The sequence below is a fragment of the Pectinophora gossypiella genome, chromosome 7, assembly GCF_024362695.1.
Source record: "Pectinophora gossypiella chromosome 7, ilPecGoss1.1, whole genome shotgun sequence".
Classification (NCBI taxonomy): Eukaryota; Metazoa; Arthropoda; class Insecta; order Lepidoptera; family Gelechiidae; genus Pectinophora; species Pectinophora gossypiella.
The window spans coordinates 16,393,902-16,416,708 of NC_065410.1; the positions used below are offsets into that span (position 1 = coordinate 16,393,902).

At 37.5% G+C, this 22,807-nt stretch overlaps 3 protein-coding genes across 5 annotated transcripts in view; 1 reads left to right on the top strand and 2 right to left on the bottom strand.

Annotated features, from left to right (window-relative positions):
* LOC126368486 (gem-associated protein 8-like) overlaps positions 1 to 9,206 on the bottom strand; it is a 200,685-nt gene extending 191,479 nt beyond the window's left edge. The window contains exon 1 of one of the 2 annotated variants that reach the window (XR_007566585.1): positions 8,144 to 9,206. Coding sequence is in view for 1 of the 2 variants with exons in the window: in XM_050012509.1 (XP_049868466.1) it covers positions 8,431 to 9,180 (750 nt within the window). In the remaining variant the exon portion in view is untranslated. Of the gene's footprint in view, positions 1 to 7,815 lie in introns of those variants that run through there. The other variant, XM_050012509.1, reaches the window with a different exon arrangement.
* Positions 9,207 to 10,709: 1,503 nt separating this feature from the next.
* Positions 10,710 to 22,807, bottom strand: part of LOC126368388 (TBC1 domain family member 15) — a 39,208-nt gene continuing 27,110 nt past the window's right edge. For both annotated transcript variants that reach the window (XM_050012353.1, XM_050012347.1), the window contains exon 12: positions 10,710 to 11,766. In XM_050012353.1, coding sequence (XP_049868310.1) covers positions 11,750 to 11,766 — 17 coding nt within the window. In that variant the 3' untranslated portion in view covers positions 10,710 to 11,749. The remainder of the gene's footprint in view (positions 11,767 to 22,807) is intronic.
* Positions 20,669 to 22,742, top strand: LOC126368442 (zinc finger protein 700-like). Its single transcript, XM_050012444.1, has 2 exons — positions 20,669 to 20,901; positions 21,035 to 22,742. Exons 1-2 carry the CDS (start codon positions 20,770 to 20,772, stop codon positions 22,103 to 22,105), a joined length of 1,203 nt encoding a protein of 400 aa, XP_049868401.1. The 5' UTR covers positions 20,669 to 20,769; the 3' UTR covers positions 22,106 to 22,742.

The following is a 22,807-nucleotide window of genomic DNA, read 5'->3' on the forward strand; positions in this document are numbered from 1 at the left end:
TACAGGCGTGTGGCTATGTAATTTATTAAATAAACATTTCTTAAGCTTGTTGTCAAGGGACCCTCAGGTAGGCCTGGTCCTGTTGTCCTAAATATTGTACCTGGTGAGTGCACCTCTTTTGTCCGAATTGACTGAATAAATAGTTAACGGCGTTCGAATAAAATCTCCAATAAGCCACTTCCAAAAAAAGTCAGGCTTGCTTCCTCTGGTGTTTTTTTAAACTACAAATCGAATCGGACTATACCTTTTTTCTGCTTCATAAAATATACAAAGAGTGATGCCGCGGAAAATTATTCCCTCGCATTTAAATGCATTGAGCTTTTCATTTGATTTCTATCGCCTTCGTAAATAGGGCAAAACTGACTTCTGTTTATAACATAGTAATATATAACCAGTATCACAGCTTCAAAAATATTTTTATGTAAAACGACCATACAAAAAACACAAACAGCTAATAAGTATACGTCTCACTGCACAGGCCTCCCCCCAATCAACCGGAGGGGGAAAGGAACTCACCAAAACGATCAGATTCAATTTTTTTATTGGAAGAAAATTAAAAAATATAAAAGGAAAACAATTAAATCTCGGGTTCTAAACCACTGAATTTGAACAATAATAAGTGCCTGTTTAATGGTAATAGGCTCGCCCCTTATTACATGGGACTTACTTAACACTTTCAAGGATCCCAAGGTGTCATATTACCTATTATGAACCATCAATGACCCATGATCTCTGTCCGTGAAAGGGTTAAATAAAAAACGTGACATACATACTACACTATGTTATACGAATCTTAGAGGAATTTTAAAATGCAGTTGTTTAAATATAAAATACAAAAAATATGAGTAAGTAGGTAAGTTAAAATAATAAGGGTAGGTATAAGGGTTGTATTGAACCTATTTCCTGAGTGTGCAATGAAGAATTTGTTATATGTTGTAGGTACTCACTAGATTCATGTTTGGATCATATTTGATTATTATCACGGGCTCAGCAATGAAGGAAAACGTCATGAAGAAACCCACATTCCTTAGATGCGTTTCGGAGCTTTGTGCTGTAATGGGCTGGTATTCACTTGGGTTGGAAGGTGAGACAGGCAGTCGCTTCTGTAAAAAACCGGACTTGTCAAATCTTCAGGTTAGGTAAGCAGACCCAGTGGAAACGCTGAGGAGACGATGACTTGGTATAGTTGAGGATTGACAAGTAAATCTAAAGATTTACCGTAGTTCGAGCTTATACTGTAACCTGCCTAACATGTATTGTATATTCTTCTTCTATCGTGTGGATTGTGACGTAAATTACCAACCCCATCAACCGTACGTACAGTCAAAAGCAAATACCTAGTGACAGTCAAGGTATACATATAGTTAGCAACATCCACAATGTCAATAATTACGGATATTCAAGGTGGCCGTATAGATAGTAACACTCTAAGTGACCAAAAACATCGGCACAACAGGAGTGTTCAAAAAGTTGGTCAACAACCTAATCCAGATTCGCGAGACGCTTACAATGTCAAATAGTTCGGCTCAATTGTGTCGTCGTAAATATTATGACAACACTCACTGCGCACATGGTATCCAAGCAGTCAAGTCTTTGAACAGTACCAACTTTTTGAACACGCAGGTTGTGCCGATGTTTTTCGTCACTTAGAGTGTTACTATCTATACGGCTACCTTGAACGTCCTTAATTATTGGTCGTTCTGGATGTTGCTAACTATATGTATACCTTGACTGTCACTATTTGCTTCTGACTGTATGTGTATATTAAAATTGTCCGAAACAGCTAACTTGAGTTACGACTCTGGTTATATGTATCGTATCGCTGTCGACCAATAGAGTGACGTCTTATTAACATGAAAACCTTTGCTATAACAGGACTAACGCATATTTCCTGTCAGCAGATTAATGTGGCTTAGGTAAAGGAATTTAATATTAATATTAGAAATACATTTATGGTGACAAGTTGGTTAACTGCTACCGGATATGCTTACCACCACCACCTTATGATCGTTCTAATGAACATCCGTCTATGCTTTTTGTAATTGTTTTGTGAAAAATTTTAAGTGATGTTATTGTCTTGTCTTTGTGTGTGGCGTCCTTTTATAATAAACAATTTCTATTCTATTCTATACACCGATTTTAAGATTAAGTATTCTAACTTAACAGTAAGTATATACATTCAGTATTCACTACATTTTAAGTTATGTTAGGAACACTCCCCACACTTATAATAATACTTATTAAACATAAACCCACATAATAATTCCGGGAGAGTTAAAATCACTTACTTCCTAAAACAAAGCAGCGAGCTCACCAATGATCATACGGCAAAAGATTTATGATTGGAAATTATGAGTGAGCTGAGCACTACCTATTACCGCGAGCTCCGAAGCAAATTGTGCCCAGTGCCGTGGGCATTGCAACCGAGAGATTTGGACGCAAAGAGAAGTTATTTTTAAGTGAATTGAAAGTGTGTAAGGTTAGAGAAGGGTTTAGAATTTGTAAGAGGCATAACTCACGACATAGAAGAAGGAATAATACTACGTACAGAACGGCAACTCTCCGCTCCCCTCCAGCGTCTGAGCTAGGTTTGCCTCACCTCCCCTCGAACATAGTTTAGACTTGAATCGTATGCAGTGTTCCTCCGGTTAGGGTTAATAACAGAAATAATTCGGTTATTAACCGAAATAAAATATGTGTTAACAGTACAGGCGTATACCGAAACATTTCGGTATTCTTTATCAAAGGGGTTAATGCGAACACTGTTAACAGAAATTAAAGGTTAACAGGAATGATAGGTTAACCGCTTTACAAACGGTTATTTTGCATGTTGCCATTCCGTCGTGCGAAACGAATGCTGGCAACGCTGCGCCAAGCAACCTGCAGGCACTTGTCGGCGTCGTTTAATCGTTCCACGCGCTTTGTTTTTTACTATTTCGACGTTTACTTTTTAACCAGCGACGCTACGCGGAAAGGTCGTAACGTAGTTGCAGAACGCATGATCCGATTTGGTTACGTTTTTTTTTGTTTGATAGATGATAATTACGAGAAGATTTGTAGACATGACGGAAGGATCCAGGGTCTGATGATGACCAGGTTATATTATATTATTATATATACTCGACAAAAAAAATTACGCAAGATCGCCGAGTTTGAGTTTGTTTGACTTGTCTTGATGAACACTCTGACCCTAGGTGGTTGTTGGTGGTTGATACTCAGGGTGTGATGATAACCAGGTGGTTATAAGGATAGGAGCTCGATATTAAAATAACGCTAGACCTCCGAGTTTGGGCGTGTTTGATTTGTCTTGATGAGCCTTCTAGCTATACTTGGCTTTGGTGGTTGGTATTCAGCGTCTGATGATGACCAGGTGGTCATAAGTTAGGAAATCGATATTAAAATAACGCGTAACCTTCGAGTTTGGGTTTGTTTGAATTGTCTTGATGAGAACTTTATTGGTGGTTGGTATTTAGGATTGGATGATAACCAAAAAGTAGGAATTCGAAATTTAAATGACGCAAGACCTCTAAGTTTGGGTTTGTTTGATTTGTCTTGATGAGAACTCTGACTCTAGGTGGTTGTTGCTGGTTGATACTCAGGGTGTGATGATGACCAGGTGGTCATTTGTATTGTCAACTTAGAAACTCGATGTTAAAATAATTTGCCTTGACGAGCATTCTAGCTCTGGCTAGTATTCAAGATCTGATGGTAACCAGGTGGTTATAGGAACTCCATTTTAAAATGACGCAAGATGTGGTTACTAGTATGAAGTCGGAAGGTAGTCGTCATGGAATCTAGACAATATAATAACGCTCTCTAACTCACTTGTTTGAGTGATCTTGAATATTACTCTGATCTGAGATGGAATTGGGATGCATCTTAATATGTAGCCATAGGATGAAGTCCGTATCGCATGGTTTAGGCGTATGGTACGTTACGGTTTTGTATGATGCGTATATTAATTTAAAGACTTGAATCGAGTCTATTTTTTTGTCGAGGAATCGACTGGATTCGACTAGAATCGATTAAAATGGACTGGATTTGACAAGCACCTAGAATCGTCACAATCAGCTTGAATGGACTTAAACTGACACAAATGACTTGAATCCACTCCACTAGACTGGATTCCACAAAATCGCCTGGAAACGACTAAAATCGACAGTTTTTTATTAATAATATAGGCTCACGTTTGACCGCGTTTGAAAACCGCGTCAGTCTCACCTGGTGGTATAGGACGATGTGGTCTAGGGTGAATCACGCTTACCTAGTAAATGCCTATTCACCCTAGCCTTGAAGAATGCCAAATTATAACGAGTTGGAAATGCAGACGACAGTTCCAGTCCTTTGCTATTCGCATCAAAAAGGAAGAGGCAAAACGTTTAGTGCGGATTGGTGGTATATCCACAACATGAAATGTCTGCCGACGACTAGTTGTTTGAAGATGGAATAGTGTGGGTGGAATTAACTCATGAAGTTCCTGCACACACTGAACCGCACACCGAAGTGTATCCTATAAAAAACCGCTACCCTTCGTCTGTGTTTTAGATTTTGGAGTCGAGTCTTCACTAACGACTCATTGTCTACGGGCTTTAATGCTCAACGCTCCACCAAGTCGAGAGCGGCCAACCGAGAGCTGGCAAAGCCTCGCCAAAGGTAACAACAGTACTCCATACAACAACGAACCTGTGCTGTGTACAGATCAAGCAACTGCTCTGAGGGGAAGTATCATCTGACTTTAGAAAGGATGTCTGATTTTTGGCTGCAATTTTGTTATAGACTCGGTGTAGCAGCCGAAGTTTAGGTTGGCAATTAGGTCCATACCATAGAGCTCGAGATAGTTGGTAATTGACGTGGATATTAGTGATGGTGTAACGAATGTAAATTTTTAGACATTCGCGAATGCGTATACGAATATCTGCAAAAAATCTTCGCGAATGCTAATATTCGTTACATCACTAATGGGTACACTCCGAAACATTGGAGCCAGATTCGTTTCGCGGTGAACAGACATGCCTGGGTTTTGGAAGCGTTGAATTCAACCAAGTTGTTGTCACCCCGTTCTGAGACGGACTTAAGGGTCAAATTCACACGATTCATAAGATTCTGATAACAAGTTCTGATAACGCTGACATCCCTGGTGCTTGTTCTCCGTCACTGTGCTATCGTCTGCATACCCATAGGACATAAATCAGCAGATAATTGATCTGGAGCAGGAAGATAGTGGGAGAGAGAACAGATCCCTGAGGGACTCCGACACTAATACCATGTAAATCAGACGAGCACCCATCGACGACTTCCCGAATCCGTCTATTCCTCCGGAAGTCAGATATCCAATTACACAGGCTAGAAGGGATCCCATATGCCGGAAGCTTTCCAATAAGCCTATGGTTATATTTCCAATAAGACTCCCAAACCCTATCAAAAACCTTTGTGATATCAAAGGACACGGCAATTGCCTCGCAAGTGTGTAGCGTACACAAGAAGATCGCCAGTTGACCTATTACGGCGGAAACCAAATTGGCGGTCACTAAATAGATCGTTGGTAAAGGTACGCTAGAAGGGAATTGTTCAAGTTCGCTGAGATGGGGCGGTAGTTAGCAGGGTCGGCACGGCACGACTACCTTTTTTGGACACAGGCTGCACATAGGCAAGCTTACATGGGTTCGGGACTAGTCCTGAACCCAAAGAAAGCCGGTAGAGCCGTGTCAGTACTGGAGACGACTCAAGTGCACAGTCCTGCTGTACGATTGCTGGAATACCATCTGGACCACGGAACTCATTCACGTCTAGAATGTGAAGCATTTTTAGGACCTCATGTTGCCGGATACAGATCTCTGCCATTCTTCTTCTTGTAGTTTTGATGGCATTCAAATTTTTTTCAGCCCAGTATTGCCATTGCCAGATCACAAGGAGGTACACTAGGTGGAATATTGTTCTCAGCATCTAGACGAGAGTCGCAGGTGAGGAGATAAATAAATTTGCCTTCTCGTGCGCGGTATAGGTCAGCGATCCATCAGGTTTCAGCAATGGCGGCAACAACAGACGGCAGAAATTAGCTAGATAAATACCAGTTGGGTACTTTACTTAGCCAGTTTCGCACCGATTTGGCCTACTTATATGGTCGAAACGAGCTCCGCGTATTGTCCTCTTGCAAGACTTGGCCGCGTTATTCGGAGTTTTCTTCAGAGTTAGGAGCTTTGCAGGTATATTCTTCAGCCCACACCCGGTATGCGGGTCTGCGCAGCTCGTCGGGTCTTCTGAAGAAAAGCATACCTCACTCCAAGGATAGGACGCGAAGAAGTGCCGCATCTCATCCCAGTCTGCTAACTTGTATCGTCATATTCGCCTGGATTATCTGCGGTTAAGATCAGATGGGGGATAGACAGATAGAGATCTCACCAAACAATGGCCGGAAGTTCCTAAAGGAAAGTCACTGATACTTGATATCGGTCCGGATCAGTTGTCGACAGAAGGTCCAAGCAGTTGGCGGTATGGTTGGCAACGTCAGGTACCGTTGCAGCGCAATTTACCAGCTGTGAGAAACTTAGTGACAAGGCAAAAGCCTGCACCTCTTTGTCAGCCTTTGTCAGCATGGTCGGTCTTCTGGAACGGGTACAAACACTCTTGATGGTAGGCGTTGAAGTCCCCCAGAAGAAAAAATTGCGTTGAGGGATACTATACTCCGCATTACCAACTCCACTTTGCCAACTCCGATGTGTCATTAAGGTAGGTGAATAACCTGGAATCCAGTCGAGTGAAGTGGAATCTAGCCATCCTTATCGATTCCAATCAATTTTGTAAATTTTACTCAAATCCAGACGATTTTAGTCGATTTTTAACGATTCCATTCAATTTTGTCGAATATAGCCGATTCTTCAAAAACGCTTGTTTCCCGTTTATACCCATCTTTCTCTTTCCAGCTGAGTTTGTTTTAATATTTTACTCTTCGTTAGTAATAACCTATAAAACCGAGGTTAACCCTTGATATGTGTTAACAGGTTTCAATAGGTTAACAGATTAACGTGTTACCGTAATAAAAGGATACCGATTGAATCTGTTAACCTTTTATATCGGTTAACTTTTTAAATGGGTTTTCCGAACACTGATCGTATGGCGTTAGACGTCACACACACAGATGCACGTGTACGATAACGTCAATGTGTGGTGTCTGTGTAAAACGAGGTTGTTTGTATGAAGCGTCCGGGGTGTTCTCACGACTGTAATCCGTAATGGGATGAGCAGACCAGTCGTCAGATATTTTTCAATATTTTTATCACGGCGGCCTGTTATAACCATGCGAGGTCCGATGATGGGCATATGCCCCAAAGTGGTGATGACGTAGGCGTCTCGAGTGATCAATCACGGCTCTGTCAGGGTGCATGGCTTCACGTTGCGGAGTGATTCAGAGTAGAATAGGTTTTTTATCACGTTTTTCTATGTTTGTCAGTCATTAGTCTCTTTTCTTTTTCTTAGAAAAGTCAGTAGTTCTAAATCTGAGTTATTATTTTCGCGATTGAACAAGTGAACTCAAACGATTGTAAAAGTTATCTACTTACCTGCAAAACAGTCACATCTCAAATCCCTTTTTTATACGCAACATTCTTGGCAATCACAACCACTAACGCCATCTATGGAGGAACTATTGAAACATGTATAGATTCGTAAGGTAGGTAGGTGATAAAATCTTAGTAATAGAACTTGTTATCCAAAATGGCTATAAGTTTTCTGATTACTTGCGTCTCTAAACCCATTAGGGATTACTGCCGAGAATTTATTTATGTAAAAATTATGGTACTGAAAAAATAAACAAAAACCTTTTTAACCAAAAAAAATATTACTTTTTTTATTAAGAAAATGTACAATAAGTATTGTAATTTTATAAAAACACTAATTAATTTAACTAATGAACTTCCTTTGTTGTAATATTAATAACCTAGCTAAAAATAAATGGTTACATTACATTCACTATCTAGAATTCATTACAGAAACATGTTAGGTATGGAGTTGTCAAACTTAGCTGGTAGTTGTGGAAACCCTGCTAGAATATGTGTCCGTTTGTTTAGCTTGAATTGTATTGTTGTTGTTCTATTTATATATAATTCTTAAAAGTTATAATTGGCATTAAGGCTATTAACATTTATACAAACTTACATACAAACATTTAAAGAGCACAATTAATAACTATATCAGCCAGAATAACCACTACATGAGGGATAAGGCAGTTCAATATATACACCCTCTGGTTGGTTGAGGAGACCTTTCCCCAGCAGTAGGACTTATGTAGACTGCTTATGTTACTATAATATTTGAGCTTAAAGATGATTTTTCCGGGAGCAAACCTCATCATCATCAGCCGTACAATGCCCACTGCTGGGCATAGGCCTCCCCCAAGGATCTCCACGACAATCTCCTTGGGGAGCAAACCTAATTCTAGCTAAAATTAAAAGGTATATTGGGCCAGTACATAGGTTTACTCCTATCACTATTACTTATAAATTGCGACTGTACCGACATTTCTATGGCTGCTATCCTTTTCCATTTTTCCCCATATAACTCTTGTAGTTCTTCAGTTTTATTTTTTGGAGGGCCCGATGGGCCAGCTTCTAGTTGATCAGTGACGGAAATCTCCGCCATTTTGGCCTTCAAACGCTCTCTTTCGAGTCTTGCTTCTTCTTTATATTTAGCATTCTGTTTTAAAAATTCAATCCATTCTTCACTAACTTCCAATTCTTCATCTTCACTATTTTCTTCTAGAGTCATATTGTCGTCATTTGATTCCAATTCTTCCTCGCTTTCTGGTGATACTGATAAATTCTCATGATTTTGCTGGCTTGATCCGTATTGTACATGGGCTTCTGCTTGATCAGTTTCACACGTTGTAGGGAAAGATTTAAAACAATTTTTCCGAATAACATCGTGCAGTACGTTATTCTCGTATTCCAAAGACTTAGCTCGTGCTTTCCAATAGGCCAACTGGTGTTTCAACTGCCAAGTGGCTGCAACCGTGAAGCTCTCAGCCCAAGCAGACATCGTATCTACAAACCCGTTTTTCTTCTTGAAATTCTTTAAGTTATTCGCTAATGACGCTTTCCGTTTTCCCTTCCGTCGGGAGCGTTTCCGAGATTTTGTTGGTTGTGATTGTGGCTGTTTGTCTTTATCGTCTGGTGGTTGAAAAAACATCGCAAACCTCAAAAACGAGACGAACAGAAACATTTTTTTTTTTTTTTGTTTTTGTTTTCCCCGAAGGGTAAGGCAAAGGGAACTATGCCCATACAGCCATGTCTTACGTATTTTTTTCTTGATGATTGATGAAATGATGAAAGATGATGATGATGAAACCTAAGCCCCCACCCTCGGAGTAGACTCCTACTCCGAACCCCAAACGAATTAACTCAAAAGTCCGCATAAACTTTCGAGTTATGAAGCGGCTTCCTGGCACGAAGCGAAAATAGGCAGATACACTTTGTTTATTGAATACTTCTATATAATAACACTCGCGAATGTCTTCCGACTAACTTAATGCGATCATTAACCACAAAACACCACTTCGTATTAATTATTTAGATTATTCAATGAAAAAAGCAACTGTCCCGTTCCCGTTTCCCGCCAAAAAGCCCGAACAGAAACAGAATGACAAATATGTCAATGTCATGTCATGTTTTTTAACATATGTTGACACATACGGGTGTGAAAAACTTCCACTGCCATCTGTGTGATAAATCTTACCAAACTAGATATGGATTGAATGTTCATTTGAAATCACATGCACATTTGAGCATAAATGTACTTGGTTTATAAATAATTAAAAAATAAAACAAATTGATCTCATGATATTCAATGAAAAATTATTAAGATGTCTCTGATTACTTGTGGTTTTGCCCAAACAAAAGAGAAGGATAGGGTGACTTTGGTAGATACAATATTTACACTTCTCATCAAAAAGTTACAAGAACACAAATACAAGAAGTTAAAGTTAGGGAAACAAAAAACACCTTTACAGCGTCTATTACAGAGTTTTTATTTCTTAAAGTTCCTAATTCAAATTTTAAATTTCTTCTTCTAATTAATTCTTTTGTTGAACTAAAATTTGCATGTGTTACTTTTTTAATGAGCAGTGTAGGTATGTTGTAGCTTTTAAAAAACCGACTAAGATTTGAAGAATGGTGATTTTTTATCCTAAATAATGATAAAAACAGTCCCAGTTCTTAAAGAGACAATTATAGTTTAAAAGTACTTGAATAGTTATTAGTTACATTGTTTTTTCTATTCTCCACACTAAAAGGGTCATCAGAAGTTATCTGTAAACACAGATTATGGAACTAACTTTAATTAATGACTAGATTATTTATGATTAATGACTGTTAATAGATTATTCGCTCCCAATACGCATTTTAGATGTGTACAAAAATGGTCAAATATAATTTAAAGAAATTACTGATTTTGTTTTAATTTATACCCTGGTATAAGGACAAATTGTTTCTTTATGATTCTTGTTTTAGGTTACACAAAATTTACACAAAAAGATAGCTCTTAATATTGTTGTTTTTAGTTTTACTTGAAGTAATACATACATAAACTCACGCCCGTAATCCCTAATGGGGTGGGCAGAGCCACAAGTAATCAAAGACAACTTGCAGCCACTGTTGAAGAAACCACTTCGTTGTTGCTGGTGAAGTAATAAAAATATGTACAAAAACAATAAAAGCATATTCAGGTACGAAATGTTTAATAAAATGATGATAAACTGAAGTAGTTATACACAAAGTAAGGATATGTGCTACAAATTATAATTATTAACATTATTATAAAATGTTCAGATTTAATGCACTAAACTAACTTTCTAACATAGTCATCATAGTGGCAAAGTTTATTACAAAAAGAAACAAGAATATTGTAATAATTGATTATAATAATAAACATTAATTAAGGATGTACACAATTAATTTCGCTCTCACACGAAAATGTTAATAAATCCGAGCATATGAAAACGGCGCGGTCACTATAATTAAAATTATACAAAAATGAATTATTTTAGCACATACAATGTTATGTACATTAGTACATAACAGTAGTTTTAACTTCTGTTTGTTGGTTACAAGTTTACAACAAAGTACATGTTTTTAGTACAAAATCACTGAATGCAATATTCAGCCTCCTTTCCTATTCAACACGTACAATTTCATATTTTATACACTCTAAGAACGAATTCAAATCAGGGTAAATAAATATTTAGGTATCATAATTATGGTAAGCCCAGTTACAAAATACCCCAAACAAAAGAGTTGTCAGTTATAAAGAGTTACGAAATCTGTCCGCTAGGTGGTTCTTTATTCAATATGGCGCTGCTGGTATAGTAAAACCACATTTGCCAGCACCTCATCGCAGAACCTTCATTTCAGAGACGCACGCTATCAGCTCGTCGATTCTGCCTCGCGCGGTCTCTCTCGCTCTAACAAATAACGGTTCGTGGCGACAGACAAGGATAGAAATATAGGAAAGTCCGATGAGATGTTGACCGATGTGGGTCAACCCTGTTAATATTTGTGTTGAATTTGAGATCACTAATTAAAGATTTTACAAAATAACAAACAGAAGCCAAACCTCAATATCGAACAATAGCAAGTTATAAAAATATAAAATCAGTGCTAGTCTAGCGTACTTCGTCCATATATTTATTAATACATGTATATTTTGTGGCTACGCTAGTAATGCCCATACTGTTTGCGTAACTATAGTAATTTTTAATCCGTTATATTCGAGTGTATCCTGAAATAGAAAAAAAGAAAATTTTAATATTGTCCATTTTAGCCTTGCAAGGATATAATGTGCTTGTCGTTATAATAAAGGTACTTATTTATCAAGTATCAAAGTCATGCTAATATGTGCACAAAATAGTTTAGAAGCAAAATTCGTTTAAAGTCGCAGCCAGACAAAATGCACGGTAAATACAGGGTGTTAGTGACATTGAACGAAAACTTTGGGGGATCAGGCCATGATTCCGAGTTGATATCAAGCGAAATGTCCTGCAGGAAAAATCATGAAAATTTTAAGTCATTTTTTTAACAATTTTAAGACGTTATGTATTTTTTTCTTCACAATGTCACTAACATCGTGTATTTGATGTTAACATCATGGTTAATGTAAGGGTTGGACCACGTCTGGCAACACGGAACCACATATTTTCTTCCACCAGTGTTTGTTATTACGTCCATGGTATAAGAAGACCAGGTATGCTCAATCCCATAGGATCGGCTTGTCATAATAAGCCGCCATTGCTAGCCCTTTTATGGCGTAAGTGTTACCACTGTGTTACAATTACATTTGTATCTCCAACATTCCAAAGACGTAAATTTTCTTATTGAAAATTAAGCGAATTACTTGTCAAATATATAAAAAAAACATTAAAGCTAAGTAACTATTTTAATAAAAGTTCTTAATTTCGTTGCAAAGTAAATATAAAAACATTGGTCGTGGGTAATTTATTTTTTACAAAATGGCAACGCAAGGACACGTCAGCTGGGTTAACCTTGAAATGTTAGCTGTCACTTTTGAGCTTACCTGCGGGCTTAGCACCGTAAGCGTGCGACTCTTTCTCACCTCGACATACGTCACTCTCTCACAGTACTGCACAGAAAGAGACAGATGATCTCTGTCGCGGCGAGGAAGAGTCGCGTGCTTACGGTGCTAAGCCCGCTGGTTTTCTAATACCATGATTCCGTCAATACGACGAATTACAGTTCTGAGTGCCAGAAAAAGATGCCACGAAAGTGCGACGTGGTGCTGCCAGATGTAATTCAACTCTAATACGTCCATGAAAAGATGAAAATTCCAAATGCCACGTAGTGAAACTAGAATCTTAAAACTCTATTGGGTATCAACCCGCTTCCGACTGCAACCTTACACAGTAAAATAATCAACTTACTAGTATTATTTACTACTTACATTATATTATGCATAATAAAATGTAATTCAATACCATCACAGAGCGGCGTATAGAATTGACATGCGATTTGGTTAGTCACAATTTTTACAAGTTTACAATATATTCATGAATAAACGATTATAATAATTATGATAATTATATAAAAATATCGAGTCAGTGCGTTTTTTAATTCGAGCCAAATGATATATAAGTAGGTTGTAATTGTTAATAACACTGCATAGATAGGTGTGTACTCGGATGTAGGTTTTGTTCCTATTAGGGGACACAGTTCGATGTTTAAAATATACTTACTCAAACATATATATCAAACCTGCTGTTCTTCGCGACGCTTGACGCTAGTGACGCGGCGTCATTGACACACGGTCGTCGCCGAGACAGTCGTCGTTGACACTCGGGAGCCGTTGATAGGCCAGAGTCCTTGATACGCGGGTGTCATTGATACGCGAGAATCGTTGAGACGCGGATGTCTTTGATATGAGTGCGTCGTTGAGGCGCGAGAATCGTTGATATGCGGTCAGCGTTGATACGCGGGAGTCGTTGAGACGCGAGTCGTTAATAGGCTAGTCCTTGATACTCGGTCGTTATTGAGACATGAAAATCGTTGATATATGCGGGAGTCGTCGATACGCGGGTGTCATTGATAAGCGTGAGTCGTTAATCCGCAGAATAGTTAAGACGCGAGAATGGTTGACACGAGGGCACCGTTGATAGGCGAGTCGTTGATAAGCGAGAGTCGAGACATGAAAATCGTCAATACGTGTGAGTCGTCGATGCACAGGTGTCGTTGAGACGCGAGAATGGTTGAGACACCTTGCACGTTTTACACAGGTTCATTTCGACAATTTCAAACGTCTAAATTAGGAACAACTCGAGTTGTATCACTTTTGAGTTATTAGCACACACTTCATGTTCGAAAAATTCTCTTTCTTTCTGTCTAATTCTCGTAACTGTAGCTATTATAAATACGGAGATAATTTTTGTGTAAAGTGATATAAGTACTGTTTGTGAAGGATTCATGCTGTTATAACACGTGTAACATAATTCATCTTAACTTGCATCAAAGTGAAATGAAGATTTTCATTAAATATTTTGGTGTAAGTAAATGCAACTCAAGATATATTAAAATACACGCCATGCTTGAATTCTCACGGTCCGTGTTTAATGATATAATTTTAGTTGTAACATCAAACACCAAATTAATTTTTTCGTGAAAAGTAATATAAATTAATATATATCAAAATATTTCAGAAAATACGATCTTGGATATTAATAACATGTCGTGTATAATGATACATACAAGTTCGATTCTATGCGCCACCAGTGTGTATCTTAGGGTAACCTCCGCATAAACCTGTCTATGGGAAGCCATTTTGTCTAGAGCCACAGCAAACCATATCTGATCCGCATTGCGAATGGGTATAGGTTACGTTAGTACTTCAGACCAAACCGTGTTTTTTCTCTTTCTGTTATAACCGCCTTGTAGTACTTAATAATAGTACCTCAATAAGTTGTGAGTCCTGATCATGGCGTCGATATCACCATGGCAGGGTTAGTCAAGAGGTATTTGAGATTTGTCATAACTGTCATTAGTCTCCTTCCCTTAGCTCGAAGCATAGCTGTTTTACATAGTTTTCTTGATTACATGCAGGTTAAGCGGTGGCAGATTGAACGCTGCTTTCATTGCTAAGGAGGTTGTAGACGTGAAATAATAGCTCCAAATATTATCAAGCGCCAATTAATATGCAAGCCATTCAATACACGCTGGTTAGATCTTTGATGCAAGCGCCGGTAGTGGTATTTTTGAACCTACACAGCTGTAGATGATCGTACATACTTTTGGGCTTAAGGTCCCACTGGGATCCAGCTTGGCATCGGCAGCATCGGGATCTGCCACATCTTCTCAAGAGAAGATTACCAGTTTCTCAAACGCGTTGAATGGTGTAAATAATTGGTCGAGCTATCTCGTCTTTATAAAGGGAACAACTACTCTGAACTCTGTGCACCACCGTTAAATTGTTTTTTCTGTATTTTGATTATATAAGAGAGAATTACGCACAGGACCGTGAAAAATGGAAAGAGGAAGGGGAGGCCTTTGCCCAGCAGTGGGATCTTGTAGGATAAATTAGATTAGAATAAATAATTGGCAACACCACGGGCACAACCCCTTAATTAAACCAGGTCACAAAGTTTGTAGAAATCCCAGGAGGTATTTGAGCTTCTGAAAGGAGCTGGTTGGCTTACATAGTCAACAAAAGCACGCATAATGGACCACTTGCGTTTATGCGGAAAACTGAGCCCATTAAAGTAAAGTAACATTAGATATGGGACATTTGTCCATACATGTTGTGCCGACCCCAACTAGAGTGGGATAAAGGCAGGAGGATGATGATGATATAGTGGGAAGTTGCCCACTTCACAATAGTGGTCCATACGCGAGGATACGCGGAACGTGTGCTTACGTCTAAAGTTTTGTGGAAACGAACTCATTTAGCTTAACCATAACAGACCATGGTAAAGGTGATAAGACCTACCCTGAGGATAGCCCTGTGTAACCTATAGGTTTGAAGGTGAATCAATGATCTTCATTTTCTCTACCTATTCTTATCGTCAACATTGATTCGACACCGTTTATGGTTCTGTCAATGTTGCGGTTGCCATTAGACCGGGAATTTTGATAATTCGAAGTATTGAATTATCAAAACCTCTGTGGAAATGCGCCCTTCGATCGCCGGGCAAGCTTTGCTCATTTTCTTCGTGATACATGTATACTTTAGGGGATTTTGATTGTGGAATGAGTTGTAAAATAGTTTCAGCAGGAATGAAGTAACACTAACCAGTTTGTGTGATTTTGGTTTAAAAGTACGTAGGTACATCACTTTTATCTCCAGGCCGTGCTGCCAGGCTAGCCCGAAACATTCCTTATGACCAGTCTTAATATGATTCCTCTTACCTTTATTTGTTAGGGGTGGAAATATTATCATAATTGAATTTGTAAGATGAACCAACAATGGTTTTGATTAGGGGCGTAGTGTGGTGGACAAAATGTGTTTGTAGCGGGCAGCAGTGGTGGTTTTGACCGGTTATTTATGAGTTTTGAGAGTAAAATCATAACAAAATATTTTATTATCGCCACCTTACACTATATATACGTGTACCATCTTTATATGTATTTATTACTAGAAATTCGTAAAAACATGTATCATTTTACACAATAAAACCGAAAAAATAAATCAAGTTATACCACTTGACACAAATTCGTTATAGTTTATCGTTTGTGTCAAATGATATAAGTTACGTTTCTTTACTTTTTAAAGAAAATAAATAGAATTTTGCCTTTCTACAACTTCATAAAATAAACTTTCTTCCAAGACATTTTGTTTTATGTACAATAAGACTGTAAAATTATTAATTGAAAATATGATATATCAACGATGACTTTTGTATAGTTATGTGTGTAAAAAGGTATATGTAGACTTGTATCAATTTACACAGTATAAAAGTTGGTGTCAACTGATACATGTAATTTATTTTGATCCTCTACCATTTCTGTTTAGGTTCTAAATATAACTAAATATTAGAAAAGAAACCTTCTATCATCACCTATCGACACATCTAACTTCTGTTCCATTATTCCTTATAAGTCACGAGCTAGAATATTTTTAACTTTAAACTCGATTTTCTCAAAACTTCAATTTTGGACTTGTATTACTTTTCACCGACGGTACAGATGTATCGTATCGCTGTCGACCAATAGAGTGACGTCTTATTAACATGAAAACCTTTGCTATAACAGGACTAACGCATATTTCCTGTCAGCAGATTAATGTGGCTTAGGTAAAGGAATTTAATATTAATATTAGAAATACATTTATGGTGACAAGTTGGTTAACTGCTACCGGATATGCTTACCACCACCACCTTATGATCGTTCTAATGAACATCCGTCTATGCTTTTTGTAATTGTTTTGTGAAAAATTTTAAGTGATGTTATTGTCTTGTCTTTGTGTGTGGCGTCCTTTTATAATAAACAATTTCTATTCTATTCTATACACCGATTTTAAGATTAAGTATTCTAACTTAACAGTAAGTATATACATTCAGTATTCACTACATTTTAAGTTATGTTAGGAACACTCCCCACACTTATAATAATACTTATTAAACATAAACCCACATAATAATTCCGGGAGAGTTAAAATCACTTACTTCCTAAAACAAAGCAGCGAGCTCACCAATGATCATACGGCAAAAGATTTATGATTGGAAATTATGAGTGAGCTGAGCACTACCTATTACCGCGAGCTCCGAAGCAAATTGTGCCCAGTGCCGTGGGCATTGCAACCGAGAGATTTGGACGCAAAGAGAAGTTATTTTTAAGTGAATTGAAAGTGTGTAAGGTTAGAGAAGGGTTTAGAATTTGTAAGAGGCATAACTCACGACATAGAAGAAGGAATAATACTACGTACAGAACGGCAACTCTCCGCTCCCCTCCAGCGTCTGAGCTAGGTTTGCCTCACCTCCCCTCGAACATAGTTTAGACTTGAATCGTATGGCGTTAGACGTCACACACACAGATGCACGTGTACGATAACGTCAATGTGTGGTGTCTGTGTAAAACGAGGTTGTTTGTATGAAGCGTCCGGGGTGTTCTCACGACTGTAATCCGTAATGGGATGAGCAGACCAGTCGTCAGATATTTTTCAATATTTTTATCACGGCGGCCTGTTATAACCATGCGAGGTCCGATGATGGGCATATGCCCCAAAGTGGTGATGACGTAGGCGTCTCGAGTGATCAATCACGGCTCTGTCAGGGTGCATGGCTTCACGTTGCGGAGTGATTCAGAGTAGAATAGGTTTTTTATCACGTTTTTCTATGTTTGTCAGTCATTAGTCTCTTTTCTTTTTCTTAGAAAAGTCAGTAGTTCTAAATCTGAGTTATTATTTTCGCGATTGAACAAGTGAACTCAAACGATTGTAAAAGTTATCTACTTACCTGCAAAACAGTCACATCTCAAATCCCTTTTTTATACGCAACATTCTTGGCAATCACAACCACTAACGCCATCTATGGAGGAACTATTGAAACATGTATAGATTCGTAAGGTAGGTAGGTGATAAAATCTTAGTAATAGAACTTGTTATCCAAAATGGCTATAAGTTTTCTGATTACTTGCGTCTCTAAACCCATTAGGGATTACTGCCGAGAATTTATTTATGTAAAAATTATGGTACTGAAAAAATAAACAAAAACCTTTTTAACCAAAAAAAATATTACTTTTTTTATTAAGAAAATGTACAATAAGTATTGTAATTTTATAAAAACACTAATTAATTTAACTAATGAACTTCCTTTGTTGTAATATTAATAACCTAGCTAAAAATAAATGGTTACATTACATTCACTATCTAGAATTCATTACAGAAACATGTTAGGTATGGAGTTGTCAAACTTAGCTGGTAGTTGTGGAAACCCTGCTAGAATATGTGTCCGTTTGTTTAGCTTGAATTGTATTGTTGTTGTTCTATTTATATATAATTCTTAAAAGTTATAATTGGCATTAAGGCTATTAACATTTATACAAACTTACATACAAACATTTAAAGAGCACAATTAATAACTATATCAGCCAGAATAACCACTACATGAGGGATAAGGCAGTTCAATATATACACCCTCTGGTTGGTTGAGGAGACCTTTCCCCAGCAGTAGGACTTATGTAGACTGCTTATGTTACTATAATATTTGAGCTTAAAGATGATTTTTCCGGGAGCAAACCTCATCATCATCAGCCGTACAATGCCCACTGCTGGGCATAGGCCTCCCCCAAGGATCTCCACGACAATCTCCTTGGGGAGCAAACCTAATTCTAGCTAAAATTAAAAGGTATATTGGGCCAGTACATAGGTTTACTCCTATCACTATTACTTATAAATTGCGACTGTACCGACATTTCTATGGCTGCTATCCTTTTCCATTTTTCCCCATATAACTCTTGTAGTTCTTCAGTTTTATTTTTTGGAGGGCCCGATGGGCCAGCTTCTAGTTGATCAGTGACGGAAATCTCCGCCATTTTGGCCTTCAAACGCTCTCTTTCGAGTCTTGCTTCTTCTTTATATTTAGCATTCTGTTTTAAAAATTCAATCCATTCTTCACTAACTTCCAATTCTTCATCTTCACTATTTTCTTCTAGAGTCATATTGTCGTCATTTGATTCCAATTCTTCCTCGCTTTCTGGTGATACTGATAAATTCTCATGATTTTGCTGGCTTGATCCGTATTGTACATGGGCTTCTGCTTGATCAGTTTCACACGTTGTAGGGAAAGATTTAAAACAATTTTTCCGAATAACATCGTGCAGTACGTTATTCTCGTATTCCAAAGACTTAGCTCGTGCTTTCCAATAGGCCAACTGGTGTTTCAACTGCCAAGTGGCTGCAACCGTGAAGCTCTCAGCCCAAGCAGACATCGTATCTACAAACCCGTTTTTCTTCTTGAAATTCTTTAAGTTATTCGCTAATGACGCTTTCCGTTTTCCCTTCCGTCGGGAGCGTTTCCGAGATTTTGTTGGTTGTGATTGTGGCTGTTTGTCTTTATCGTCTGGTGGTTGAAAAAACATCGCAAACCTCAAAAACGAGACGAACAGAAACATTTTTTTTTTTTTTTGTTTTTGTTTTCCCCGAAGGGTAAGGCAAAGGGAACTATGCCCATACAGCCATGTCTTACGTATTTTTTTCTTGATGATTGATGAAATGATGAAAGATGATGATGATGAAACCTAAGCCCCCACCCTCGGAGTAGACTCCTACTCCGAACCCCAAACGAATTAACTCAAAAGTCCGCATAAACTTTCGAGTTATGAAGCGGCTTCCTGGCACGAAGCGAAAATAGGCAGATACACTTTGTTTATTGAATACTTCTATATAATAACACTCGCGAATGTCTTCCGACTAACTTAATGCGATCATTAACCACAAAACACCACTTCGTATTAATTATTTAGATTATTCAATGAAAAAAGCAACTGTCCCGTTCCCGTTTCCCGCCAAAAAGCCCGAACAGAAACAGAATGACAAATATGTCAATGTCATGTCATGTTTTTTTTTTTTTTTTTGTTTTGGTTTTCCCCGAAGGGTAAGGCAAAGGGAACTATGCCCATACAGCCATGTCTGACGTATTTTTTTTCTTGATGATTAATGAAATGATGAAAGGTGATGATGATGAAACCTAAGCCCCCACCCTCGGAGTAGACTCCTACTCCGAACCCCAAACGAATTAACTCAAAAGTCCGCATAAACTTTTGAGTTATGAAGCGGCTTCCCAGCACGAAGCGAAAATAGGCAGATACACTTTGTTCATTGAATACTCCAATATAATAACACTCGCGAATGTCTTCCGACTAACTTAATGCGATCATTAACCACAAAACACCACTTCGTATTAATTATTTAGATTACTCAATGAAGAAAGCAACTGTCCCGTTCCCGTTTCCCGCCGAAAAGCCTGTCATGTCATGTCATTGACGGAAAAACAAGGAAAAACAACTTAAAATCATGCAAATAAATAACATAAAGAGAAATAAATTATAGACTAACAATATAACGGCATTTCTGTTACAAAATTCACAATCGTTAAAATTGTGCAACTTAACCGAACTACCAGACATGTCGGCTGGTCGGGTCAAAAATATTTTTATTCTAGTCACACTGACATTACCTGCTCAGGGCTGCCAACTGCTTTGTTATTTATTATGTCAGATTGTTGTAATGTTGTGTATTGTGACTTTCGCTGTTTTTTAGTTAATTATCCTAGAAATTGTAATAACCATGAGCTTTAAAGACCGCTGCCGAACTTGCCTAGGCAAAAGCAACGAAATGCGCCATGTTCATGCATCAATAATCATATCTGAACAAGAGATACGTTTGTCTGATATATTGTATAATTTCTACAGTTATCAGGTAATTATCTAAGCTACTCTTTTTAAATACTGAATGAAATATTTTAGCTATTTACCGTAATTCTCCAGATATAAAATGTATAATAATATTCATGTGTTTATGTTAATGTCTTCTGAATTTTATTCAATTGCAGGTCTCACAAGAACCAGATTATCCAGAAAATATTTGTATCAACTGTGTTCACCAATTGACTTTAACTCACGCGTTCAAAACACTTATAGAAACTAGTGCCAACACTTTAGCAGGCAATACTCCTATAGAAACCAACAGCGACAATAATGATTGCCCTGCTGACTATGAAATGGAGTATAAACCAGATACCGATTCCAAAATTGACATACAATACGACACTCTACAACCATCTCCCATAGAAACATACCAACCCAAATCATTACCAAAATCTTACAAACTCAAACCCATAGTGCCTGTGAAACGAGACAGACGTAGAATGATAATAAAAAGAGTGAGTAACATAGAAAGGCAACTCTATTGTGTTGAATGTAAAGCTGAATTTAATTGTAACAAGTCTCTTATGGACCACTGTACTGACAATCACCCTGTAAGATCTACAACGGGCAGAGATTGCCAATATTGCGAAGAAAAATTTGAAGACTTCAAAGAACTAGTTATACATCGCAAACTCCACTTAAAACCTTATTTATGTATGACATGCTGGAGTGGATTTTATACAGAAAATGAATATACAACGCACAAATGTCAACCGAATCAGAATAGAAGACGAAAGGATACTGAAAAAGTTTTACAGCAATGTGACCAATGTGGCAAGTCCTACCCGCCAGGGTATATTAAGGTTCACATGATGACTCATGGCAATGAACTCAAATACAGTTGTAAATATTGTCCGAAGAAGTTCAAAGTGGCTAATGGACTTAATTCGCACATTCTTTGGAATCATAAGAGAACTCGCGATCATAAATGCGACGTTTGCGGTGCTACATTCATTTCAGCCAGTGCAAGAAGCACACATATACGTAAAAACCATTTAAAGGAGAAAAAATACGGATGTGAAAGTTGTGCCAAACGTTTCTTCTCGAAATCTGAATTGCAACGTCATATGTTGACACATACGGGTGTGAAAAACTTCCACTGCCATCTGTGTGATAAATCTTACCAAACTAGATATGGATTGAATGTTCATTTGAAATCACATGCACATTTGAGCATAAATGTACTTGGTTTATAAATAATTAAAAAATAAAACAAATTGATCTCATGATATTCAATGAAAAATTATTAAGATGTCTCTGATTACTTGTGGTTTTGCCCAAACAAAAGAGAAGGATAGGGTGACTTTGGTAGATACAATATTTACACTTCTCATCAAAAAGTTACAAGAACACAAATACAAGAAGTTAAAGTTAGGGAAACAAAAAACACCTTTACAGCGTCTATTACAGAGTTTTTATTTCTTAAAGTTCCTAATTCAAATTTTAAATTTCTTCTTCTAATTAATTCTTTTGTTGAACTAAAATTTGCATGTGTTACTTTTTTAATGAGCAGTGTAGGTATGTTGTAGCTTTTAAAAAACCGACTAAGATTTGAAGAATGGTGATTTTTTATCCTAAATAATGATAAAAACAGTCCCAGTTCTTAAAGAGACAATTATAGTTTAAAAGTACTTGAATAGTTATTAGTTACATTGTTTTTTCTATTCTCCACACTAAAAGGGTCATCAGAAGTTATCTGTAAACACAGATTATGGAACTAACTTTAATTAATGACTAGATTATTTATGATTAATGACTGTTAATAGATTATTCGCTCCCAATACGCATTTTAGATGTGTACAAAAATGGTCAAATATAATTTAAAGAAATTACTGATTTTGTTTTAATTTATACCCTGGTATAAGGACAAATTGTTTCTTTATGATTCTTGTTTTAGG